At 42.1% G+C, this 23,654-nt stretch overlaps 1 protein-coding gene across 2 annotated transcripts; it reads right to left on the minus strand.

Moving 5' to 3' along the window:
* Positions 1–1,694: 1,694 nt before the first annotated feature.
* LOC133397511 (homeodomain-interacting protein kinase 1-like) lies at positions 1,695–23,396 on the minus strand. 2 transcript variants are annotated; one of them, XR_009767628.1, is made up of 9 exons: positions 23,091–23,396; positions 22,131–22,322; positions 21,864–22,045; positions 20,468–20,591; positions 17,362–17,472; positions 17,216–17,302; positions 16,958–17,151; positions 11,133–11,248; positions 7,995–8,085 (listed from the first exon to the last, which is right to left on the minus strand). XR_009767628.1 is itself a non-coding variant. In XM_061668482.1 (8 exons), exons 1-8 carry the CDS (start codon positions 23,349–23,351, stop codon positions 7,899–7,901), a joined length of 1,338 nt encoding a protein of 445 aa, XP_061524466.1. In that variant the 5' UTR covers positions 23,352–23,396; the 3' UTR covers positions 1,695–7,898. The 2 variants fall into 2 exon arrangements, 1 of the variants encoding a protein (XP_061524466.1); XM_061668482.1 differs by lacking the exon at positions 11,133–11,248 and having other exon boundaries at positions 1,695–8,085.
* Between the last annotated feature and the right edge of the window lie 258 nt (positions 23,397–23,654).

Genomic DNA, 23,654 nt, shown 5'->3' on the forward strand with positions numbered 1-23,654 from the left:
ACACCCTGAACTGGTCGCCAGTCAGTCGCAGGGCACATATAGACACGGACAACCATTCGCACCCACATTCACACTGTCACTGACTGGGAACTGAACCCCCGCTGCCTGCACCAAAGTCAGGCGAGTGTACCACTACACCATCAGTGACCCCCCTCATACATGTCCTGTATTATTCTAATATACCTCTCTGCCACGCCAGACCTCCGCATGCAGTACCACAGTTCCTCTCTGGGTACTGTGTCATAGTGTTTCTGTAGATCCACAAAGACGCAATGTAGCTCTTCTGACCTTCTCTGTACTTTTACATCAACATCCTCAAGCCAAATAATGCATCTGTGGTACTCTTTCTTGGCATGAACCCATACTGTTGCTTGCAAATACTCACTTCTGTCCTGAGTCTAGCCTCCACTACTCTTTCCCATAACTTCATTGTGTGGCTCATCAACTTTATTCCTCTATAGTTCCCACAGCTCTGCACATCACCCTTGACGAGAGCGAGTGCACTGTTGCCATATTAGTCGCCTCATGCTTTTTGATATTTGTCATCTCCTCTCCTGTATTCACGACCTAGCCACACATGCCTTGCCGCACTAATCGGACTGGCGGTGGAGCGGATAGAGTCTTACGACAACGAGTGGAAGGAAAAACAATAGTCTGGGTGGTGCCTGATGCTTTTATAAACAAAATGTTGAATGTGTTCTAACGAGGACAGGTACATCATACTCAGCTAATGTGTTTGGGCAAGATTGATTGTTAAAAGGAGCCTTTTGATTGTGAGTGTCACAACAAGAACTTGGCACAAGTTGACTGAGGTGTTTACGTAGATTCTTCTGTATTTTTATATTTTTTTGGGGGGCAACTAGGCTCCTTGATCTGTCATTGTCAACGTACGGATGGAGGTTTGTTAAGTGGTGGCTTTGCAGAAGCAGTATTCATTTGCACCCTGGACTCGGGAGGGGGGTGAAGAGTGAACATCTTCCCAGCAAATGGGTCTCCAGAAGTCAAATACCATAAAAAGTTGTTTGATTTGTTGCGAGTCACTTTTTATTTTTATTTTTTTTTTTCCAGAAGTCACTAGAGGGGTTCCATGCCCTAGCTCTGCCCCCGGTTGTCATGGTAACAAAAGTAATCCTCTGCATTTGCATGAGACAGCCTTCTTATCAAAGTTTTAAAAACCCTCTACGTAAAAGCATAAGCCCCTCTATTGACATACATCCTGTTTATCTAAATAGTTTAGCCAGACTTGTTTGTACAAGATAACACCTAAAAATTAATTAGATTTGACCCTTCTGATATCATGAAAGCATTTGTGTACCACTCTGAGGCAGCCAACACAGCCCCCCCCCCCCCCCCCCCCCCCCGCCCTCTCATTCACCCTCAGCTGCTTTGCTTAGAGCATCTCAGGTGTGTTGACCTCAGTATCCCCTCAGAGCAGAACATGAAATGAAGGCTTCTACTTAACATTGATGCACCTGTTTTTCTTCTTTGCTATTGTATGCAAATTGGGCAGGATGGAGGTGGTTTGAAGTGTAAATTGTGATTTTGTAGCACCACCACTGTCTTTAAAATTATTTACCTTCCCTATGGCTTCCCTATGGATTGGATGACAAATAAGAGAGAAGAGTGTTGCATAAATAGAATGTGTTTCAACAATAAACCAATAAAGCAAATGCAACATTAATCACAGATACTGGTATTGTTCATGACATTTATTAAGAGTTCCATTCAGTTTAGGTATTTACAGTACAGGCAACTACATTTGTTGTTTCTTTGATTGTATCATTTAGTTGACACTGTCACGCACACTTAGCAGTTATGAGGTCAACAATTATGTGACAATTGGTTTGGTTTGACTTATCCTATCAAATGTAAATTACTGGATAGACAATCCATGTAGAAAAATAGAAAAACTGCAGTCAGAAACAATATATACACATGAATGCAGAATATGGATTTCATGACAGAGAAAATATTGAACAAACGTGAAGAGTCACTCTGAGATTTGATGTTTTTTCAATTCAAAGTACTGTAAATTCAAAATGTACTGTACCTAAATGTGCATTTTTTTAATTTGATGTGAGTTCTATTCCAATAGAGGCAAAAGTAATTACAGTCAAGATGGAATTGTAACTAATCTAGATAGATGAACAGAATTAAGACAATCAGAACTTTAAAAAGGACGGACTGTACGTCAAGAGACTGACCAAGAGAAAAGACAACAACCAACAACCCATTTGGCAAAAGAATGATGGAATGAGTAACAGACAGATGCAGACCAAATGATCAACTGACAAATGTATGACAGGTGAATCAACTCAGACAAAGGGGAACATGAATAGACAGACTGACCAAAGTTAACAGACAAATGGATGGACCAACTGACTGACAGATGGTCGGGCAGAACCCACATGGATGGACTGTCCTAGACTCATGGACAGACATGCAGACAACTGACTAAGATGGACGGACAGACCGTGGGACATACCTGTTGGTCTAATGGCCCAACCATATGACAAATTGATGGACACAGATGAAACTGACTGACCGACAAGACAGAACAATGGACTGACCAATAGCTGAAATATAGCTGGACAGAAGAATAGCCAGGCTGACTAACAGACGTCCGTCTGAAATATATGTTTGAACGTACGTACAGATAGAAGAATGGAATGACCAACTGAGACCAATAGACAAACTGATAGATTGACCAACAGTAAGACAGGCGTGTCAATCAAGACACATAGACGGATGGACAGACAGACCACTAGACAAATTAACCAGACAAGATCTTTGCAGAAGTCTGACAGATGGACAGACAGGGCGGAGGAAATTAACTGGTGGTCGGACTGAGCCCCACATTGACGACGGAGCAAGCAACGACGTGAAATCATTTGCAACTTTTCAATCACTTCGCTGCGTTTGTACAAAATCACTGCCCTATCTATCTATCCATCCATCCATCCATCCATCCATTTTCTGAGCCGCTTAGCCTCACAAGGGTCGCGGGAGAGCTGGAGCCGATCCGACCTATCATCAGGCAGGAGGCAGGGTACACCCTGAACTGGTTGCCAGTCAATCACAGGGCACATATAAACAAACAACCATTCACACTCACATTCACGCCTACAGGACATTTAGTCTTCAATTAACCTACCACGCATGTCTTTTTTAGGGGGATGTGGGAGGAAACCGGAGTGTCTGGAGATACCCCACGCAGGCACAGGGAGAACATGCAAATTTCACACAGGCGGGGCCGGGGATTGAACTGCGGTCGTCAGAACTGTGAGGCAGTCGTCCACCGTGCCGCCCTGCCTTATCTACTTAGATCAACTTGCCACAAGTTCTGGACAACTGTGTGATCAACTGCAACATTCCACGACTTTCTCTCATTTGCAAATGTATCACCAGTTGTAGTCAAACCAGCTGTCGCCTTGCACCGCAGCCAGCAAGTCCCATGTCTGCCGTGCACTAAGCATGTCTCAGGGATGGACTATTCATCTGCTCAGCCTCCAGTGTACCAGCACCACCAAGCCTACTTGCACACAAATCAGACACATGGGCACCAAAGTGATGGAACACTACTTTCATCAAGAAAAGTGTTTAGGGGATTGTTCATTTCCTGGAGGCAACGGCAGACGCCAAATAGGTTTTATTGGAGGATTAAAGGGCTAGGCGGCAACGATGGGAGGCTGAGGTGAGGCGGGAAAGATGGAAGGGCAAAGCAGAATGAAGATGAGGACACAGCTGCGCACGTTATCGGTCCATTTAATGGCTCCGTTATTAGCTATCAGATAGGCAAGAGTGCACTTACCAATGGGCTAGAGGCCGCGTAACGTTTACTTTGGATTAGTGGTGATAAACCACCACTGCAGACATACTCTGCAGTGTTAGGCTGCAGACTTCCACTGCACTCATTTTGTTTTGACAGTAAACAGTAGGACAATTATTTTCGCCATCAGTCACATCACTATAACCGTCCAACCTCCCAAGATTGATAATGGCAATGGTAGTCATGTTCCAGAAAGTAGAATGCTTATAAAGATGGACAAATGCTCCACTTATGTAGGCTACAGTTTTGAGTACATTTGATCTCTCCATCCTACAGGCACACTGTTCAGACTTGAGCTGCACAATCTCGTCTGAGCATCATCATTGGGGTGTTTGTATGTCGTCACATCGAAGGTCCTTGATGGAGGATGCAAATTAACTCATCGTGTTAACTAATTTCAAGCGTACCTGATAGGGTTGTACAGTAAAGACGGCTCTTTCTCATATATCTTCAAAGACGATGTTTTTTTTAGAATTTTACCCTTTACACGATCAGTAACTAATCCGATCACAACATGGAGCAATGTGTCTATTTAAATGTCTCATTTACTGTATAAACTTGTCTTACTGTATACTGAGTATTCTCTAGTCACGTTATGTATTCTAATCAGTCAGGTCAAACACAAAAATAATGTGTGCTAACTTACTGTAATTACTTCTCGCACACCGAAACTTTCCAGTACCACCGTTAGTGCTAGCACAAGCTTTGTTTACGTTTTGTGTTGCCTGCTTGCGAGCCGTATCGTATTAAAAGTACGTAACATACCTCAAGCAAGCCTTGAATTAAAGTCCTCTCTCGAGCACCGGTGACCACGAACACACGTTTTTCCCCTATCACAACATGGAGCAATGTATCTATTGAAATGACTTGCTCATTTACTGTATATAATTGTCTTACTGTATACTGAGTATTCTCTATTCAGCTCATGTATTCTTATCAGTCAGGTCAAACCAACATTACAACATGCTAGAACTAATGGGTGCTAACTTGCTGTAATTAAATTACTTTATTGTAATTACTTCACACACACAGAAACTTTAATGATTCGACCGGTACAAGATTTTATTGCAGTAGTCTGACCAAATTTGTCTTGTAGTTTGATCCGGGTATTACGTGTCGTCTGTCCCACAACGCCGAAATTAAAAAAAAAAAAAAAAAAAAAAAAAAAAAACTTGGCTGTCAAGATATTTATAGTACTACAAGGCTAAAAATAAACCGGCTTTTGGATTCAAATATACTGTACAGGACGGCAACGCGGAGAAAATGTCTTTTGCGGAGCCTATCAATGACGATGACATTAAAGCCGATCATCATAAAATGTTAATTATCGGCCGATGCCGATCAGGCCGATCAGACTTAGTCTTCAAATAAGAGGCAAAAAGATCTTGCTTAAAGTTTTTGTCACTCCCAGGTAAAACTAAATTATTAAACAACAAATCTCTGCTAACTTAACGCTAACAAGTAGGGATGGGAATCAAAAACCAAGAATTGGTGGGAACTGGTTCTAAAGTCAACCAAGAATCGCTGAGAAACGGTTCAAAAGTTAACGATTCCATGGAATCAATCACTGAATTTTCAAGCGTTTCTACTTGGCACAATGACGTCATTGCGCACACTACGCTGTCACGTACGTGGTTAGGGCGAGGGCGAGTAACACAAGGTAAGAACATGGTGGACCCAATTGCAGGGAAGCAGGGAGGCAAGGCAGGAGTGCGGGAGTCTCAAAATAATATTTAATCTTAGAAAAGGGAAAACTGAACTGAACAAAGTCCCACAACAGATACCAATCAAATCAAAGTAAAAAAGAAACACTGGAATATCTAAAACTGGAAACAAACTTATGACCTGTGAGTAAGACGTGGAATAGAAAGGGAAAATGACACCTGACAATGACATACCACAATGATAAAGACAACTGACGACTATGACATGGCAAAGACATGTGACGACGACAATGAACCGACAAGAACTGAAAGAAACCAGGGAACTAAATACAACAGACGAGACAACGAGGAACACCTGGACAAGACATGAGTGGCTGGAGAGAGCTGATTGGTCGACACAAAGCAGACGAGAACAGGTGGACACAACAACTTAATGAGCACACGACAAACATGGAACACAGGAAAACATGGAACAAAACTAAACACAACCCAAACCAAAACACAGACCATGACACTACGCAGCACATGCAACCTGTGGACCAGCTGACATTTGTAGAAATCTCGGCCCGCAAGAGGTAGTCATAAGCTCCATCACTCTAACCGTCCAAGCAGCAGTAAACATATCAACGACTACAAACACCACTTTTAACTATAACCCTGTCCGTATAAAATGGACGCAGTCGAAACGTGATAGTAATTTTAACTATAGTGATGCACACACATTTACTGCAAGCTAAAAAGAGTATAAAGAAAACTATTACCTTGTTTGCATGTGTTAGCGATGCATATACATTTACTGCAAGCTAAAAAGAGTATAAAGAAAACTATTACCATGTCTGCATGTGTTGCTATGGCGTTTGTGTGAGAATATCGATTATTTTTAGGTTGCCAATAGTTTTCCATTAAGTGTTAGCATTAAGGCGGCGATCTCAAAATATAGAATGTGTGTAATTCTTTTTGTCGTGCGGGTTTCACTAAACTCCAGCTACGGTGTGTAAAAGAGTAAACCATGCTTAGCAAGGGTAGAAAACATACAGTAAGTCACATGCTTGCTGCAAGATACACGGTGCGTTTACAACACAGGAACTTTCATACACAACTTGCGCCGTGACACATTTAATATTTTTCAGCGATTGTAACATTTTTATCGTATTGAGAACCCTGAAAATAATATTCAGCAAGCGTTTTTTTATTTTATTCTTTTAATGTATTTCTTTACCTATTTAAAGTCCCCTGGACATTTCTTCTCGCCAGACAAGCTGACGGAAATCAGCAACAATGTTAGGGTAATTATAAACCTCCAAACACACATGGAGCATCATTGTTGTACTGGATACTGTACAAGTTATATAATACGATAACCAATAACGAGGACAAAGGAAAACAATTGCACGCCTGCATTTAATGTATCGCTCTTCTGAATGCAACGAATGCACGTCACAACGCACGTCACAACAGATTTCACTTCAGGTGAGGGGGCTACGGCTACACTGGGGACAAACTTAAGGTACACAAGACTGTTGCTTGAACTAATGGGACTCAAACATAGAAATACTGATGCATATTATGTTAAAATGTGTAAAATAACAATTCATCCAAAACAAATTGGAATGTATGAATGGATATATGTACTACAGAATAACTGGGCATGAAAACAAATTTTAACGTGTCCGTTCCCTGCTCAATACAGTGGACCCCAGCGTATTTCCAGTTCGGCATACACAGACTCTGCGGATTTTTGCGAGATTTTTTTTTTTCATAACATTTTTTGTGGGTGGGGGACCTGCCCCCATTTTTCGCAGAAACGGCTTATTGGCGGCATTTTCCTGTTTATCCATGCTTTTTTTCGAATGACAAAATCATGGCAATTGTCATGACCTTTAATTATTCATGCATTTTCACTCTTCGGGTGGGACCACTGTACTGCAGTATACTTAAATACAGGTAGACTTCAGTATACTTATGCGCTCTAGTGATTAAGCAGTTTTTTTTCTACTGAAACTATTATAAACTGTCCAAAAAATACAGACAGGGTAAAAGAAATGTGTGCTAGTTTTCACGTCACGAGTATGTTGTCCTATATTTTTTCACATCGCAATATATATTGCAGGGTTAAAAAAAAAAAATCGCAATGTGAATTTTTTTTTTTCCAATATCATGCAGCCCTTATTCAGACAGAACATTGTTTGGTACGTAAGCAACATCCAACACATTATCCAAACAATGGGAGCATTTTTGTGAAACTTATCTTAAGATTTGTTGGGTGTTACCTGTTGAATACATTGTACAGGTTACGAAGACTCCACCACTATCCATTGGTGAGTTTGTAATTGTAACTAATGTAGAGGGATGAAGCGAAAGCACGTCCCTTCTCATCAAGTGATCATCTCCTGTTTATCCTTGTGTCAACTTGGGTCTGACCGCTCGTCGTGGGCCATGATTTCGTACACTTCAGGCGACGCAGGGCTGCCGCAGCATGGCTCGTCATCATGCGTCTCGTTTAGTTCGGATGGGTCGAATCCAGTCCCGCCAAGAGATTGTAGCGTGGCCTTGTTGGAGCACACGGACATGATGTGAAAGCACGACTGCACGCTGAAAAGACAAGTCAACATTTATTATACTGGCTGTGTGAAGTACAGTGCCCGTGAAAAAGTCCTTGCCTTCTCATATTCTTTCTTACACAGTTTCCCCACTTTAATGTTCAAGATCAGCAAATTGTAAATATCAAAAAGATAAGTCGAGTAAACACAAAATGTAGTTTTAAAATGGTGATTTTACTTTTTTTAAAAATAATGAACTATTCAAAGCTACCTTGCCCTGTGTAAAAAAGTACTTGCCCCCTAACTGGTTGGGCCACCCTCAGCAGCAACAACTGAAATCAGGCGTCTTCTTTCACTGGCATCTCTGTGGATATATTTTGGCGCAATCTTGATCACAATTTAAATTCAGCAACACTGTTGGTGTTGGGTTTTCGATCATCAACGGCCTTTTTCAGATTATGCCACAGCATTTCAATCGGATTCAAGTCCATACTTTGACTCGGCCACCTCCAAACCATTTTTTTAAGCCATTATATTAGATTACATTTTCAGCCGTTTTGGATCGCTGTCCTGCTGCAGAACTCAAGTGTGGTTCAGCTTGAGGTCACAAACTGAAGGAAGAACATTCTGCCTCAGGATTTTCTGGTAAAGACCAGACAGAATTTATGGGGCCATCAATCACATCAGTCGTCCAGGTCCTGAAGAAGAGAGCAGCCACAAACCATCACACTACCACCACGTTTGGTATGATGTTCTTTTTCTGAAACGCTGTGTAACATTTAATGAGACACACACCTTCCAAGAAGTTCAACTTTCATCTCTTTAGTCCATAGAATATTCTCCCAAAGATCTTGGGAATCATTATGTTTTTTTTTAGAACTTTGCCATGCATGCAGTCTCTTCCTTATTGTTGAGTATTAAACACTGACCCTGAGGCAAAGGGGACCTGCAGTTCTTTAGATGTTTCCTGGCTTCCTTTGTGAACTCCTGGATGAGTCGTCGCTGTGCTCTTGGGGTAATTTTAGTAGACCAACTGCCAACCACTGGTCCATGTTTTCTCCAATTGTGGATAATGGCACTCATGGTGGTTCGCTGGAGTCCTAAAGCTTCAGAAATGGCTTTGTAACCCTTTCCAGACTGATGGCAGTGACTCTTTTCTCATCTGTTCTTGAATTTCTTTGCTATCTTTTGGCAACTTCATTTTGTCAGACAGGTTCTATTGGATTTCTTGATTGAACAGGTCTGGGGGTAGTCAGGCTTGGGAGTAGTCAGGCTTGGGTGTGGTCAGTGAAAATAAATTCAGCTTTCCCCAAAAATGTGTTACAGAGTTATTAATAAGGGGTGCAAGTACTTTGTCCACACAGGGGCAGGTATCTCTGAATAGTTTCCATTCCCTAATAAAATAACCATTTAAAAACGGCATTTTATATATTTAGTTGTCTAATATTTACATTTGTTTGATGATCTTAAACATAAAAGTTGGGGAACTATGGAAAAAGAAAGAATTTGAGAAGAGGGCAAATACTTTTCACAGCACTGTATATTGAAACTACTTTAGCACTCAGGCCATCCCTTACCGCATATACCTCCAGTTTTTAAGTCGCAAAACCGAATTCATCACAATATCTCCGGAGACATTTAGCTCAGTGAGCATCTTGAAGATTAACTCTACACGTGTTTGACTTTTTGTGCCACCACAGAAGGGTCAGTGAAACACACAACAAAAGCAGGACATGTGTCTGTTCTGGTTCCTCGGTACTACAAGGCAGAAGCCACAACAATCAGACTGTAATATTGAAGGAAGAACAAAAGAAATGTACATCGCAAAGCGAGCTGCTTAGTGTTCATGTGCGACTAACCCATTAGTACTGTTTAAATCTGGTATGACAGCGTAGAATAACTCAGTCGGCTTCAGCAATCCTCACTGCTCCTAAGTGGTTAGGGACTCTAGTCAAGTGAGGCAAAAGTCAGCAATTTTAGGGCTTGAGGGTTTCTTGGCTAAAATTTATGAAAGACTTGACTTTGTACAGATACTGTGTGTAAAGTGGCTAATGTGCAAATACACTATATTGCCAAAAGTATTTGCTCACCTGCCTTGACTCACATAGGATTTAAGTGATATTCCATTTTAAATCCATATGGTTTGATATGATGTTGGTCTAGACTTTGCAGCTGTCACAATTTCAACTCTTGTGGAAAGGCTTTCAACAAGGTTTACGAGTGCGTTTATGTGAGTTTTTGCCCATTCTTCCAGGAGCATATTTGTGAGGTCCCACACTGATGTTGGACGAGAAGGCCTGGCTCACTGTCCACTCGAAGTCAACTCAAAGGTATTCTATCAGGTTGCGGGGAGGAGTCTGTGCAGGCCAGTCAAGTTCATCCGTACCAAATTCTATCATGTTTTTACGGACCTTGCTTTGTGCACTGGTGCAGAGACATGTTGGAACAAGAAGGGCTAATCTCCAAACTAACTTGTCTAAAATCTTTTGGTATGCTGAAGCAAGTTCCTACCACTGGAACTCGGGGGCTAATACTTTGACATTTCCAATTTTGTGGGAACAGTTTAGAGATGGCCCCTTCCTGTTCCAACATGACTGTGCATCACTGCACAAATCATGGTTCATAAAGACATGGATGAGAGAATATGGTATGGACGAACTTGATTGGCCTGCACAATCCTGACTTCAACCCTATAGAACACGTTTGGATGAATTAGAGCGGCGACTGAAAGCAAGGCCTTTTCACTTCTGTAAAAATGGTCATAAATTCCCATAAACACACTCCTAAACCTTGCAGAAAGCCTTCCCAGAAGACATTAAACTCTATGGATTAAGAATGAGATGTCACTTAAATTCAAATCTGAGTCAACGCAGGTGAGCGAATACATTAGGCAATATAGTGTATATGTTTTGACTGAGCAAGATTGTATGACTTGTGACATGCTGAAACCAAGTAATGACTTGCTTAAAATTTAGTGGAAGAAAACAGAAAGGTTCCCAGACTGGCGTCACAAAAATCTTAATACAAACTACAAGTTCTCCCCTACGAAGTAATCCCCCTTGAGTCTGACACACTTTTCCAGCCTTCTCTGCCACTCACTCCTTCATGCACTCCTGGAAGGATTCTTCCATAATCCTCCGCAGCTCCATCGTCACGGCATCTTGATGTAATCCACCTCTTCAAAACGGGTCCCCCCCCATGATGACCGCCTTGAGCTTAGGAAAGAAAGAAAAAATTCCCACAGAGCCAGTTTGAGAGTAGCACAACGATGTTCTTATCGGCCAGCTAACTGTCAGCAGGGCATTGCGAGCATGCACATTGTCATGGTCAAGCAGCCACAAGTTGTCTTGCCACAACTCTTGCCTCTTCGTGCACTGAACAAAGCAATGGCACAAGATCTCTTTGCAGACATCTTGGTCAATGATCTGGCCCACATTGAAGGAGAAACCCCGGAGTTTGACGGCACAAGATCTCTTTGCAGACATCTTGGTCAATGATCTGGCCCACATTGAAGGAGAAACCCCGAAGTTTGTAGTTTTTGGTTTGAAATGTATCTTTTGTAAAATAATGGTTTTATGAGAGTGACAGTTTTGACTCTGGAATATAATTCCATTTCCCTTAATTCCTGTGGGAAATATACCTTCCTTAACTATGAAACTATGTTCAATATTGAACATCAAAAGGTTTCACTGTAGCTACTCTTGACAGAATTGATCCTACTGCTCGTGCTAAGCCACCTGCTGCGTGGAATAAAGTGAAAATACCACAACCGAAAACACATCCGTTGATGTTAGCCATTTGAAAAAATGAGACAGTTTAACAAAAGTAGTACATTTTAGAGTAAAAAAAAAGGCCTCAAGGAAAGCTATCATGGGTAACGTTGGCTAGTCAATCAGATAATACTTAATGCGATAGACTTAATGCTCAGTCTACTTTGATCACAATGCTCAGCCCAAGTTTGATCACAATTTATCTTAAATGCAATTATTTGTTAATATTTTGACTACAGCAGTCACAGTTGTTATTTTTTATATTTGTCCACCATATGGCAGTACCTTTTCCCCATTCAAAGTATGGAGCAACATTTCACACCTTTTAATTTTTTGTGTAGGGGTGGCTGCCATTGAAATTATAAGTGTGTGTTGCTATTGATGTCAGATGATAGTGTTGTGTCTAAAATGAAAAAGTGGGTGCATTATGTGCTTGTCTTTTATGTCCAACTTCACAAACCCTTTTTGTCTTGGAAGTCCACTTCTTTTCCTTTAGGCTTGTCCCTTTAGGGCTCGCCACAGCGCGTCATCCTTTTCCATGTAAGCCTATCTCCTGCATCCTCCTCTTGAACACCAACTGCCCTCATGTCTTCCCTCACTACATCCAAGAACCTTCTCTTTGGTCTTCCTCTAGCTCTCTTGCCTGGCAGCTCCATCCTCATCATCCTTCTACCAATATACTGACTATTTCTCCACTGGACGTGTTCAAACCATCGAAGACTGCTCTCTGATGAGGGACAGCTAAGGGTGTCCAACCTGGTCACTCCGAGAGCGAACCTCAACATCTTCATTTCCGCCAACTCCAGCTCTGCTTCCTGTTGTCTCTTCAGTGCCACTGTCTCTAATCCATACATCATGGCTGGCCTCACCACTGTTTTATAAACTTCGCTCCTCATCCGAGCAGAGACTAGCAGTCACATAACACCTTCCTCCACCCATTCCAACCTGCTTGGACCCGTTTCTTCACTTCCTGACCACACTCACCATTGCTCTGGACGGTTGACCCCAAGTATTTAAAGTCCTCCACCGTTGCTATCTCTTCTCCCTGTAGCCTCACTCTTCCCCCAGCACCCCTCTCATTCATGCACATATATTCTGTCTTACTTTGGCGAATCTTCATTCCTCTGCTTTCCAGTGCATGCCTCCATCTTTCTAACTGTTCCTCCACCTGCTCCCTGCTTTCACTGCAGATCACAATGTCATCTGCAAACATCATGGTCCACGGGCATTCCAGTCTAACCTCATCTGTCAGCCTATCCATCACCACTGCAAACAGGAAGGGGCTCAGGGCTGATCCCTGATGCAGTCCCACCTCCACCTTAAATCCGTCTGTCACACCTACAGCACACCTCACCCCTGTTCTTCTGCCCTCGTACATGTTCTGTATTATTCTAACATACTTCTTTGCCACTCCAGATTTCCGCATGCAGTACTAAAGTTCCTCTCTGGGTACTCTGTCATATCTCTAGATCTACAAAGACACATTGAACAAGCTGGTCAAAACACCCACAGTCACCTCTTACTAGATGCTTCCATACCTCCACAGGAATGTCATCAGAACCAACTGCCTTTCCATTTTTCATCCTCTTTAATGCCTTTCTAACTTCCCCCTTACTAATCATTGCCACTTCCTGGTCCACCAAACTCCTCTACCTTCTCTCTCATTTTCCTCATTCATCAACTCCTCGAAGCATGCTTTCCATCTAGCTAGCACACTGCTGGCACCAGTCAACATATTTCCATCTCTATCCTAATCACCCTAACCTGTTTCACATCCTTCCCTTCTCTATCCCTCTGTCTGGCCAACCTGTATAGGTCCTTTACTCCTTCTTTCGTGTCCAACCTGGCAAACATGTCATCATATGCCTCTTGTTTGGCCTTTGCCACCTCTACCTTTGCCCTGTGTCACATCTCTATGTATTCCTTGTATGTATGTACTGTGAGGTTCCACCACCAAGTCTCCTTATCTCCTTTTCTGCCAGAAGATACACCAAGTACTCTCCTGCCTGCCTCTCTGATCACCTTGGCTGCAGTGGTCCAGTCTTCTGGAAGCTCCTCCTGTCCACCGAGAACCTGTCTCACCTCTTCCTGAAACGCTGCACAACACTCGTCCTGTCTCAGCTTCCACCAAAGGGTTCTCTGCTCTGCCTTTGTCTTCCCAATCTTCCTCCTCACCACCAGAGTCATTTTACACACCACCATCCTATGCTGTCTAGCCACTCTCTCCCCTACCACAACCTTAGTCGGTAACATCCTTCAGATTACATCGTCTGCACAAGATGAAATCCACCTGCGTGCTTCTACCTCCACTCTCGTAGGTCACCATATGTTCCTGCCTCTTCTGGAAAGAAATGTTCACTACAGCCATTTGCATCCTTTTTGCAAAGTCTACCACCATCTGTCCCTCCAAGTTCCTTTCCTGGATGCCGTACTTACCCATCACTTCATCACCCCCGTTTCCTGCACCAATCATGACTCTCTCTCTCTGTCTGGGATGCTCAGAACTACTTCGTCTAGCTCCTTCCAGAATTTGTCTTTCACCTCTAGGTCACATCCTACCTGTGGGGCATAGCCACTAATCACAATATACATAACACCCTCAATTTCAAGTTTCAGCCTCATCACTCAATCTGATACTCTTTTCACCTCCAAGACATTCTTAGCCAACTCTTCTTTTAAAATAACCCCGACTCCATTTCTCTTCCCATCTACACCATGGTAAAATAATTTAAACCCTGCCCCTAAACTTTTACCGTTACTGCCATTCCACCTGGTCTCCTGGACACACAATATATCAACCTTTCTCCTAATCATGTCAACCAACTCCTGAGATTTTCCTGTCATAGTCCCAACATTCAAAGTCCCCACATTCAGCTCTAGGCTCTGTGCTTTCTTCTTCTCTTTCTGCCAAAGAACCCGCTTTCAACCTCTTCTTCAACTTCGACCCACAGTAGCTGAATTTCCACAGGCGCCCGACGGCGCTGGTGGTGGACGTTGTCAACCCGGGCCACGACCGATCCGGTATGGAATTCTTTGGATGAACGCTCATATTTGTTTGGCAAAGTATTAAGCCGGATGCCCTTCCTGACGCAACCCTCTGCATTTATCCGGGCTTGGGACCGGCCTACAGTTTGCACTGGCTTGTGCCCCCCATAGGGCTGCATTTTTGTCTTGGAAGTCCACATGCTGTGTGAATACATAATTGTGTGTGAGCATCAGCTTAGTTGATTTTCGTAAGGCATAGTTAATGTCGTTTGGTTAAATACACAATGTAAGGACAGTTGGCCTCTTTTTAAATAATTCAACACTATCTGGGCAAACTGCTTGTTGTCAAGTTCACTGCTACCATCTAGCGGCTGTAACGCAACTCGTTGTTCGCGACACAAAATTGGCCTAGCGATAGCTTGTATCTCGAGAAACTTGTTTGGGCCACTCGTAAGTTGCGGTACCGCTATAAATTATTATCGAACATCAATGGCATCAAACACTTCAATTCATTTCAATAGCAATGCACCTTAATGCACCTTAATGGATACGGGAAAAGGTGTGCCGTTTTGCTGAATACTTTGAATGAGAAAAAGTAGCACCATCTGATGGACAAATACAAAATTAAAACATCAAAAAGTAGTATTCCAAATTTAAATTATTGCATTAGTTTATGTTAAGCTAAACGTAGGACAAAAAAATGAGGATTTCAATGGTTTTCAAGGGCACATTATTTTGCTATTTTTCTTTTGTTTGCAAGCCAAAATTTTTATGTTTCACTCAAGTAAATTGAGGAAAAAAAGGACAGTTGGTGATGTACTTTCAGCCATTTAATGTACGAGACAACCAGTGAAACACACACAAATACAAAATAGAAATGCTCGCAAGGACATGATGCACACACAACTAACCGCGTGGTAAATGGCTAACCGGACCTGTCGCCGGAGCTCCTGACGTCACTCACGAGGCCACGCCCTTCACATGCACACATCAACACACGGATACTCGTGTGTGTGTGTGTGTGTGTGTGTGTGTGTGTGTGTGTGTGCGTGCGTTCGTTCGTTCGTTTACGTGTTGTGTGAGTGCGCGTGACGTTCGGCTTACACTTATAAAACCCAAAATCTTTTGCATTCTCTTTTACTATATTTTATCGTGCTATTTTTCTTCATTGAAAACAAACAATTGTGTTGGGCTTTGCAGTGTTTTTTTTTGGGGGGGGGGGTTACATCTGATCACGGATGTAACTCGTAAGTCTAGGTATCACTGAATAAATGATAACATACCATAATTTCTCATGTATAATGCGTACCCATGTATAATACGCATCCCCAAAGTTTACCTCAAAATTCTGTAAAACCCTTCTACATATGTGTAATGCATTTTTACAATGCATGATTTTGCTTCTACTCATACGATCAAAACATGAATTATTATCTATATTTTGTTAAGTTTTTTGAAAGAATTTTTCTGAAGTTAAGCACTTTATTTGAACACGTAATATTATTTTTATTTCCTTGCTCTTATTTTGAAATTCACAGTCCTACTTTTATTTGGTAAATGAGAAAACTATTTTTTACCCAGGCAGAATATGTAAGATGGGTACAATTGTGGCTGTGGCATCGTAAAATCAAAATGTATACCTTTCTCATAAGCTTCTAGGTAGCGGTGGCATATTGGAATGAAAGTGTACAGCTTTTTCATAACCTCTAGATGGCGACATAGATTTATAAAATGTTAAAAGTTTTTTTCACTTTTCCATTTACCTATGTATAGTACTATTGACTTTTGACAATTTTGGCGGGGGGAAAATGCACATTATACACAAGAAATTAAATTTAAAAAAATGTTTTTTGTTAAAAACTTCAAAAATATATTTCATATTTGATATGTATGTTTCAAACTGAAGTAGTGTTGAAAGATTGACTTATTTTAAATGAAAATGATTTTGAATATTTTTACAACACTCTGGGAAGGTGTCAAACTTGGTCATGGATGGATATTTAAATTCCAAATTATAAAACTGCCTGTAGAGTTGTGGTTTTATGATTGACACAGTGTGAGCCTGGAAAGTATTTCCTATGGGATTTAAAATAAAAAAAAATGTTTTTTTAACATAACCTGGAAGTCAAATCGGGTCATGGACTTTGGAGGTCAACAGTACTGACTTACTGAGAGCTGGTGGCATGAAGCGGCTCCAGATGGCTCATGCTGTTGAAGTCGTACTCCAGCACCTGGCGAGGCGTCAACCGCTGGGCGGCATCAAGCTGCAACATTCCTTTCAGTAGCTCCACGAACTTCTGCACGTCGGCCGTCTTGGCGGCTTTGTTGGCGATGTGCCTGGTGTTCAAGATCCCCGGCTGGAACTAAATAAAGTTGCCCATGTCATATGATAACAGTGTTTTGAGTGACGATGTTTTGAGTGCTTACATGAAGAAGGCGATCAAGAGAGCGGAATTTAAAGCGTCTGGTCTCTTTGGATGCCGAGGTCGTCTCTTTCTGATACTGTTCTGGTGTCTGAGGGGACAAGCCTCAAGTTATTTTTTTTAAGGACAGGTATTAATAGAGGAACGCACCTTGAGCTTCCAGCTGAAGTTGTGCTCCATATGGAAGAAGCAGCTGGTCTGCAGTCCAGCTTCAAGAACATTATCCGGAGGTTGGCCTTGAGTTTCCACAATGTACCTGACCTGAAAATACAAGACCATGTTAAAAAAAAGAGCTAGCAGTAAAGTTGAACCTCCAAATTGCAACACCACAGAGTTAGTATAATTTCGATCCATCCATCCATACATCCTCTATAGCATAGGTGTCAACTCAAGGCCTGTGCGCCAGATGTGGCCCGCGAAAGCAAATCATGCTCGTCAACATTTGTTATTTTTGCTAAAATATGTACCCAAATTACAAATTGTCAATAATAATAAACAATAATGTTGCATTTTTCTGTTACCAAACTGTTAAAAATCTTTTGACAGTAACTTAAACAATATTGAACAAACTATTATCCTTGTCTTCTGATTTCAAAACGAGTTATCCCTCAATTTGTTGTGTAATGGTCATAATATGTTTTGGGGATGATTAAACATTTATATAGCTTCACTGTTCCCTCTGAGGGAAATCATAACTACAATGCGGCCTGAGACTAAAAAAAAAGTTTGACATAGCATTTGTCCTCAATAGGGTCAAGGGTGAGTGAGCTGGAGCCTATCTCAGCTGACTTTGGGCAATAGACAGCTTCAACAAAATGTTTTGCAAAATAATATACATTACAAATTACACTACATAAATGGAGTTAGGTCTGGGGAATATGACCTAAAATTCATGCACGGTACAGTATAAATGTAATGAGTATTTTTAAATTGGTTGTATCGCTCTGAAGCATAGATCATTTTGCACATGACAAAGTGAGTCCCAGGATGCACACGTCTGGAAACAATGAGTCCCAGCCCTGGAACAATGAGTCCCTATTGAACATTGGCAATGTAATGTAGAATGATAAATAAAATATCCATCCATCCATCCATTTTCTGAGCCGCTTCTCCTCACAAGGGTTGCGGGAGTGCCGGAGCCTATCCCAGCTATTTTCGGGCAGGAAGCAGGGTACACCCTGAACTGGTTGCCAGTCAATCACAGGGCACATATAAACAAACAACCATTCACACTCACATTCACACCTACGGGCAATTTAGAGTCTTCAATAACCCTACCATGCATGTTTTTGGGATGTGGGAGGAAACCGGAGAGCCCGGAGAAAACCCACACAGGCACGGGGAGAACATGCAAACTCCACACAGGCGGGGCCGGGGATTGAACCCTGGTCCTCAGAACTGTGAGTCAGACGCTCTAACCAGTCCATCACCGTGCCGCCAAATAAAATATCTTAGATGAAAAATATTTCATAAATCAGACTCAAAATTGCACTTGAACAAATATTAAACATTTGGCACATATCCATCCATTTTCTGAGCTGCTTGTCCTCACGAGGGTCGCGGGAGTGCTGGAGCCTATCCCAGCTATCATCGGGCAGAAGGCGGGGTACACCCTGAACTGGTTGTTAGCCAATTGCAGGGCACATACAAACAAACAACCATTCGCACTCACATTCGCACCTACGGGCAATTTAGAGTTGTCAATTAACCTACTATGCATGTTTTTAGGATGTGGGAGGAAACCGGCATGACATTTAGCACATGTGCGAATGAATAAAAAAAAAAAAAACACTATGCATGTACTTGAAAGCATTTGGCCTTTGTCACTGTTTTTAAATCAGATGGCATAGATTTTAATATCACTGTTATTTTTTAGTCTTGATTGATATTTATTGTATGAATGTTGTCATGTCATTTACTGTATAATTTCTGGTGCCTGTATAATTTCTGATGCTTCTTGGCTTTTGAAAAAGATTATATCTCTTGATAAGCTTTTGCTTGTCACCAATCAACACACAGACACACACGGGGTGCACATCAAACAAGATCCCTGCCTGAGCAAAGCTAAGTTGATCAAATATATCACCAACAAAAAACAAAAATATGTACAGAAAATTTGAGAACATTCATTGTGCAGCTCTCTAACTCAAAATTGAAATTCAGCACTCTGTGGTGCAAACAAACACAATTCACATTGCTGGTATTATAAGCATTCAATATACCTGTATATGCATGTACTTTAGACCTTATAGGCTCCTCCGTGCTAACGTGTGCGATAACGGACCTGGTTTTCGGACGTGTGTGCTTGCTTTGGACCTTGTTATTTTCTCTCAAGGCACTTATTAAATTACCTGCTGATTTGCTGTTCACAGTTGGTTACTCTCCACTTCAGCGCGTTTCCAGCCGAATTTTGATGAAAAGCGTAGTGTACCACCTAAACACTTATTCTTGTGTTTAGCTTAGCAGTTAGCATGGCTTCTCCGGCTTCTGAAAATTACTCCTCGTCTTCCTATTGAGATAACAATACTTGTCAGAAGTGTTACTTATTTTCATCAATTGAGGCGATGATTATCGACTATGTAAGTGTGAAGTGCCAGTTCCTCGATTAGCTTTTATTTCTTCCCAGCTCCTCCTCCCTCACCATTCTCTTGCCCATCCCCCTGAAACGTCCACACAGTCACGGCCTACAATGGTACACTATAAAGTGGCCAAGCTAGCGAAAACACCCTGTACCTTGGCTGGCGCCCCCCCTCCTGCGGCTCTGGTAGCGTTGTAACTGCAGATAGTAGCTAGCTGGTGTGCAGCAAGACAGCATAGCACCGAGCATTCCAACAATAGCATTCCCATGATAGTTCGCACGCAGTTGGGAAAAACGGCGGATGGATGTGGTCGCAACATTCTTATAACCATCTCGGAGCTGGTTAACACAAAAAAGTGCTGGCAGCCCCCTCCAGCCTCATGGTCAGACATGCTTGAGCCATTTTTATACTGAGTCAGATATGATGACATTCATCAACAAGCATAGTCACGACTGGTCGGTAGAGTCCATATCAAAGTTAATCCAGACTGTTATTTTTGTTGTTGTTTTTTATGGGGGGTGACCTTTTACACTAGTGTGCCAATTGATGTTAAAAAATTAGATCGGTGAAGTGCATTTGTGATACAAATTTGCTTTCCTATGGCTGTACTGTGGTTACACTCTGTTGTCGTTAAGCCACTTTCAAAGTAGGGTAAATGTATACTTACTTCTACTTACCATGTCGTATTCACTTTTTCCAGGGTACAGCAGAGCGCCTGTGTATAAAAAAGCAGCAATGCACCCCACAGACCAGATGTCTATGGCTTCTGTGAATGGTGCACCCAACAGGACTTCCGGAGACCTAGAGATAGAGGTGATAAACCATCAGTTGTGTGTTTTTTTTTAACCACCAATGGAGTATGTTTAGTTGTTTTTGTGTGTGTGTGTATGTATGTGTGTGTGTATATATATATATATATATATATATATATATATATATACACACACACACACATACACACACATCTTCTTTACCGCTTATCCTCACTGGGGTCGCAGGCTGCTGTAGCCTATCCCAGTTACCTTCGGCGGGAGGCGGGGTACACCCTGAACCAGTCACCAGCCAATCGCAGGGCACATCGAAACAAACAACCATTTGTACTCACATTCACACCTATGGGCAGAGTCTTCAATCTACCTGCCACACAAGTTTTGGGGATGTGAGAGGAAACCGGAGTGCCCGGAGAAAACCCACCCAGACACGGGGAGAACATGTTAATTCCACACAGGCAGGGCAGGGATTTGAACCCCGGTCCTCAGAACTGTGAAGCAGATGTGCTAACCAGTCGACCACCGTTCCATATGTATATATATATGTATATATATGTATATATGTATATGTATGTATATGTATATATATATATATATGTATGTATGTATATATATATATATATATATAAAACATCAAACATTGACCTCTCCCATCCTGGTGCTACATCAAGCACAGAGCCATAGTGTGTGACAAGATCATGGAGGAGATGTTCATGAAGTTTGCTAAGGAGTCAGGTATGTCAATATGTTGACCAGTGGTGTCATAGGTCTATATTAGGGGGGCTTTTGTGTTCTTAACCCCCCACCCCCACCCAAATCATTTGGTTGTTTGAGGTTGGGTCAACTTGTTTGTATCCTCACCCTCCTCTAAAAAAGATCTTAGTCCCACCTAAATTATTTGGTTGTTTAAATTTTTATTTAATTTTTTCAATATTGGCAGCACAGTGAGCGTGTCTGCCTCACAGTACAAAGTTAGTGGGTGCGAAGTTCTGCTCTGGTTCGAATCCCTGCCCAGGCCTTCTGTGTGGAGTATGTATGTTTTCCCCGTGCTTTTGCAGTTTTCTTTTGCCCGAAGGCAGCTAAAATAGGCTCCAGCTTAGTTTTGACCCCGATGAGGACAATCGCTATAGCAAATGAACTGACAGATGTTTTTTTTCGATATGTAAAGCCACAGGCTGCATCATGATGACCACCTGCACAATGTAATTTACAAAGCAGTATCAAACATCATATGTTTCCAGTATTTTAGTTACCTCATCAGACTACATGAGAGTCGGCGTATACTGATTTAATTCTGACTCACCGATAGGGGAGTGTCTGAATAAGCGAGCCCTGTTTGGCAGTGGACACCTGAGCAGCCAGGCCGAAGTCGATCACTTTAATTTTGTAGGGCTGCTGCAACTGGTTGACCAGCATCACGTTCTCCAGCTTGAGGTCTGCGTGTATAATCTGACAGACCTTCAAGTGGTCCAGCATGTCCGCCAGCTGAAAGGTCATTCGAACATGTCCCACATCACAAGATCAACATTCCAAAAGTATTAAAGCTATTTTTTTCCCAATGGGAGCATACCTGATGGACAATGGGCCTGATCTCCTTCAGCTGGAGAGGCCGGAAATTTCGCTCTTTTACAAAGTCATACAGGCTTTTGTCCAGCAGCTCAAACTCAATGCAAACATGTCCAGAGATGCTGAAGATGCTGTACCATTGCACCAGGTGGCATTTGTCAGCGTCCATCTTTTTGATTTTTAACAGGGCCAGAATCTATAAAGACATAAGTGGTAAAGAAGATGGAGGGATTTTCTATGAGATAATTTATAGTAGTTTAGTATAAACACTGGGAATCAGCATGATTATCAACTAAATGGTATAATATAATGGACTTCTTCAAAAAAGCGACTAGTGACTTTATGTGGTGTTATTGGAGACTTTTGGAGACTCACTCACTCGAGAGCATGAGATGTTTACCCCTGTCTGTCAAGACTGCAAATGAATGCTGCCTGCATCAAGTCACCACTGGCCAATATCCACTAACAATGAAAACTTGCTAGATTTGTTGCTCATCATTTTTTAAAATCAAGTCACTGCTGTAGAGTTGTAGGAATAGTAAAAAAAAATACATAGCGACAAGTCTTAGTAGGCTTGCTTCGTTGCATGGCATAGCTCCTCCGCTGGTCGTCATGGTAACAAAAGCCATACTTGGCATTTGCATATAACAAATAATTTATTTGACACTAAAACAAAAAAGTCAATTACAATAAATATGTGTATGGGGAAAAAACACCCATAATCCAATGAAAAACAGTATTTTTTTTTTATTTTTTTTTACTATTATTACCCAAAAACTTACTTAGAAACAAAGAAATGAAAATGTACATATCCAATAGCTTACTCAAACACTGTTTACTGCCGGTTCCAAAAGTAGTAGGAAGGTCGCTACATGCCGTCTTTGCCCGATCATGCCGTTCGCAACCTCGAAATGTCGTATGTCGGGGCGAGTAATTAGTAGGAAGTTTATTGGACGCCACCCACCTCATATATGGCCCGTTTGGCCGATGTTCCGTGGTTCTTGATGGTCTTGACCGCCACTGTCTTGTTGTCGGTGGTCTTCCGACATTTAACCACGTTCCCGTAGGCTCCGCGACCTAGGACAGACAGCACGTCGTAGCTGGACGACTTGGAGTGAATTCGGGCTCCGGGTGAAAACTGGTTGTCCTCGGAGCCGGAGGAGTCCATCCTGGGGAGGACCGGGTGGTCGTCCGACTGTGCGCCCAGCTCTTCTGTCGAGGACATGGGGAGCCCCAGTCAGCTCGTCCGGAGGTGCAACAGCCGAGAAACACCCTGACCGCGGGTGTAGGTATGGAGACTACCTTTGACTTTGAAGTGCTTTATGTCGTCGCGGTTCATCTTGTAACGTAACATTATCGTCACGGTTATGGTAAGGAGGTGATCTTATGTGTCGGGAAGGGCCTCAAAGTCTCCGCTGTGCTCCCCAACCTGTGCCTGCGTGACGCTGCACTCGTAGACGGGCTCCTTCTGTTTGTGACGACTAAGTGTACTAAAATCACACGAATGTGGGTTTTTCTTTTGGTATTT

The sequence above is a fragment of the Phycodurus eques genome, chromosome 2, assembly GCF_024500275.1.
Source record: "Phycodurus eques isolate BA_2022a chromosome 2, UOR_Pequ_1.1, whole genome shotgun sequence".
Classification (NCBI taxonomy): Eukaryota; Metazoa; Chordata; class Actinopteri; order Syngnathiformes; family Syngnathidae; genus Phycodurus; species Phycodurus eques.

What these genes read in the sequence shown, in the direction of transcription:
- LOC133397511 (XM_061668482.1), bottom strand. Translation starts at nt 23,351, where the DNA reads ATGTCCTCGACAGAAGAGCTGGGCGCACAGTCGGACGACCACCCGGTC. An exon ending in GAAAAAGTGAATACGACATG is followed by an intron (nt 17,473 to 20,467) that starts GTAAGTAGAAGT and finishes TTGTATTTTCAG; the next exon opens with GTCAGGTACATTGTGGAAAC. An exon ending in CTCTTGATCGCCTTCTTCAT is followed by an intron (nt 17,152 to 17,215) that starts GTAAGCACTCAA and finishes AACTTTATTTAG; the next exon opens with TTCCAGCCGGGGATCTTGAA.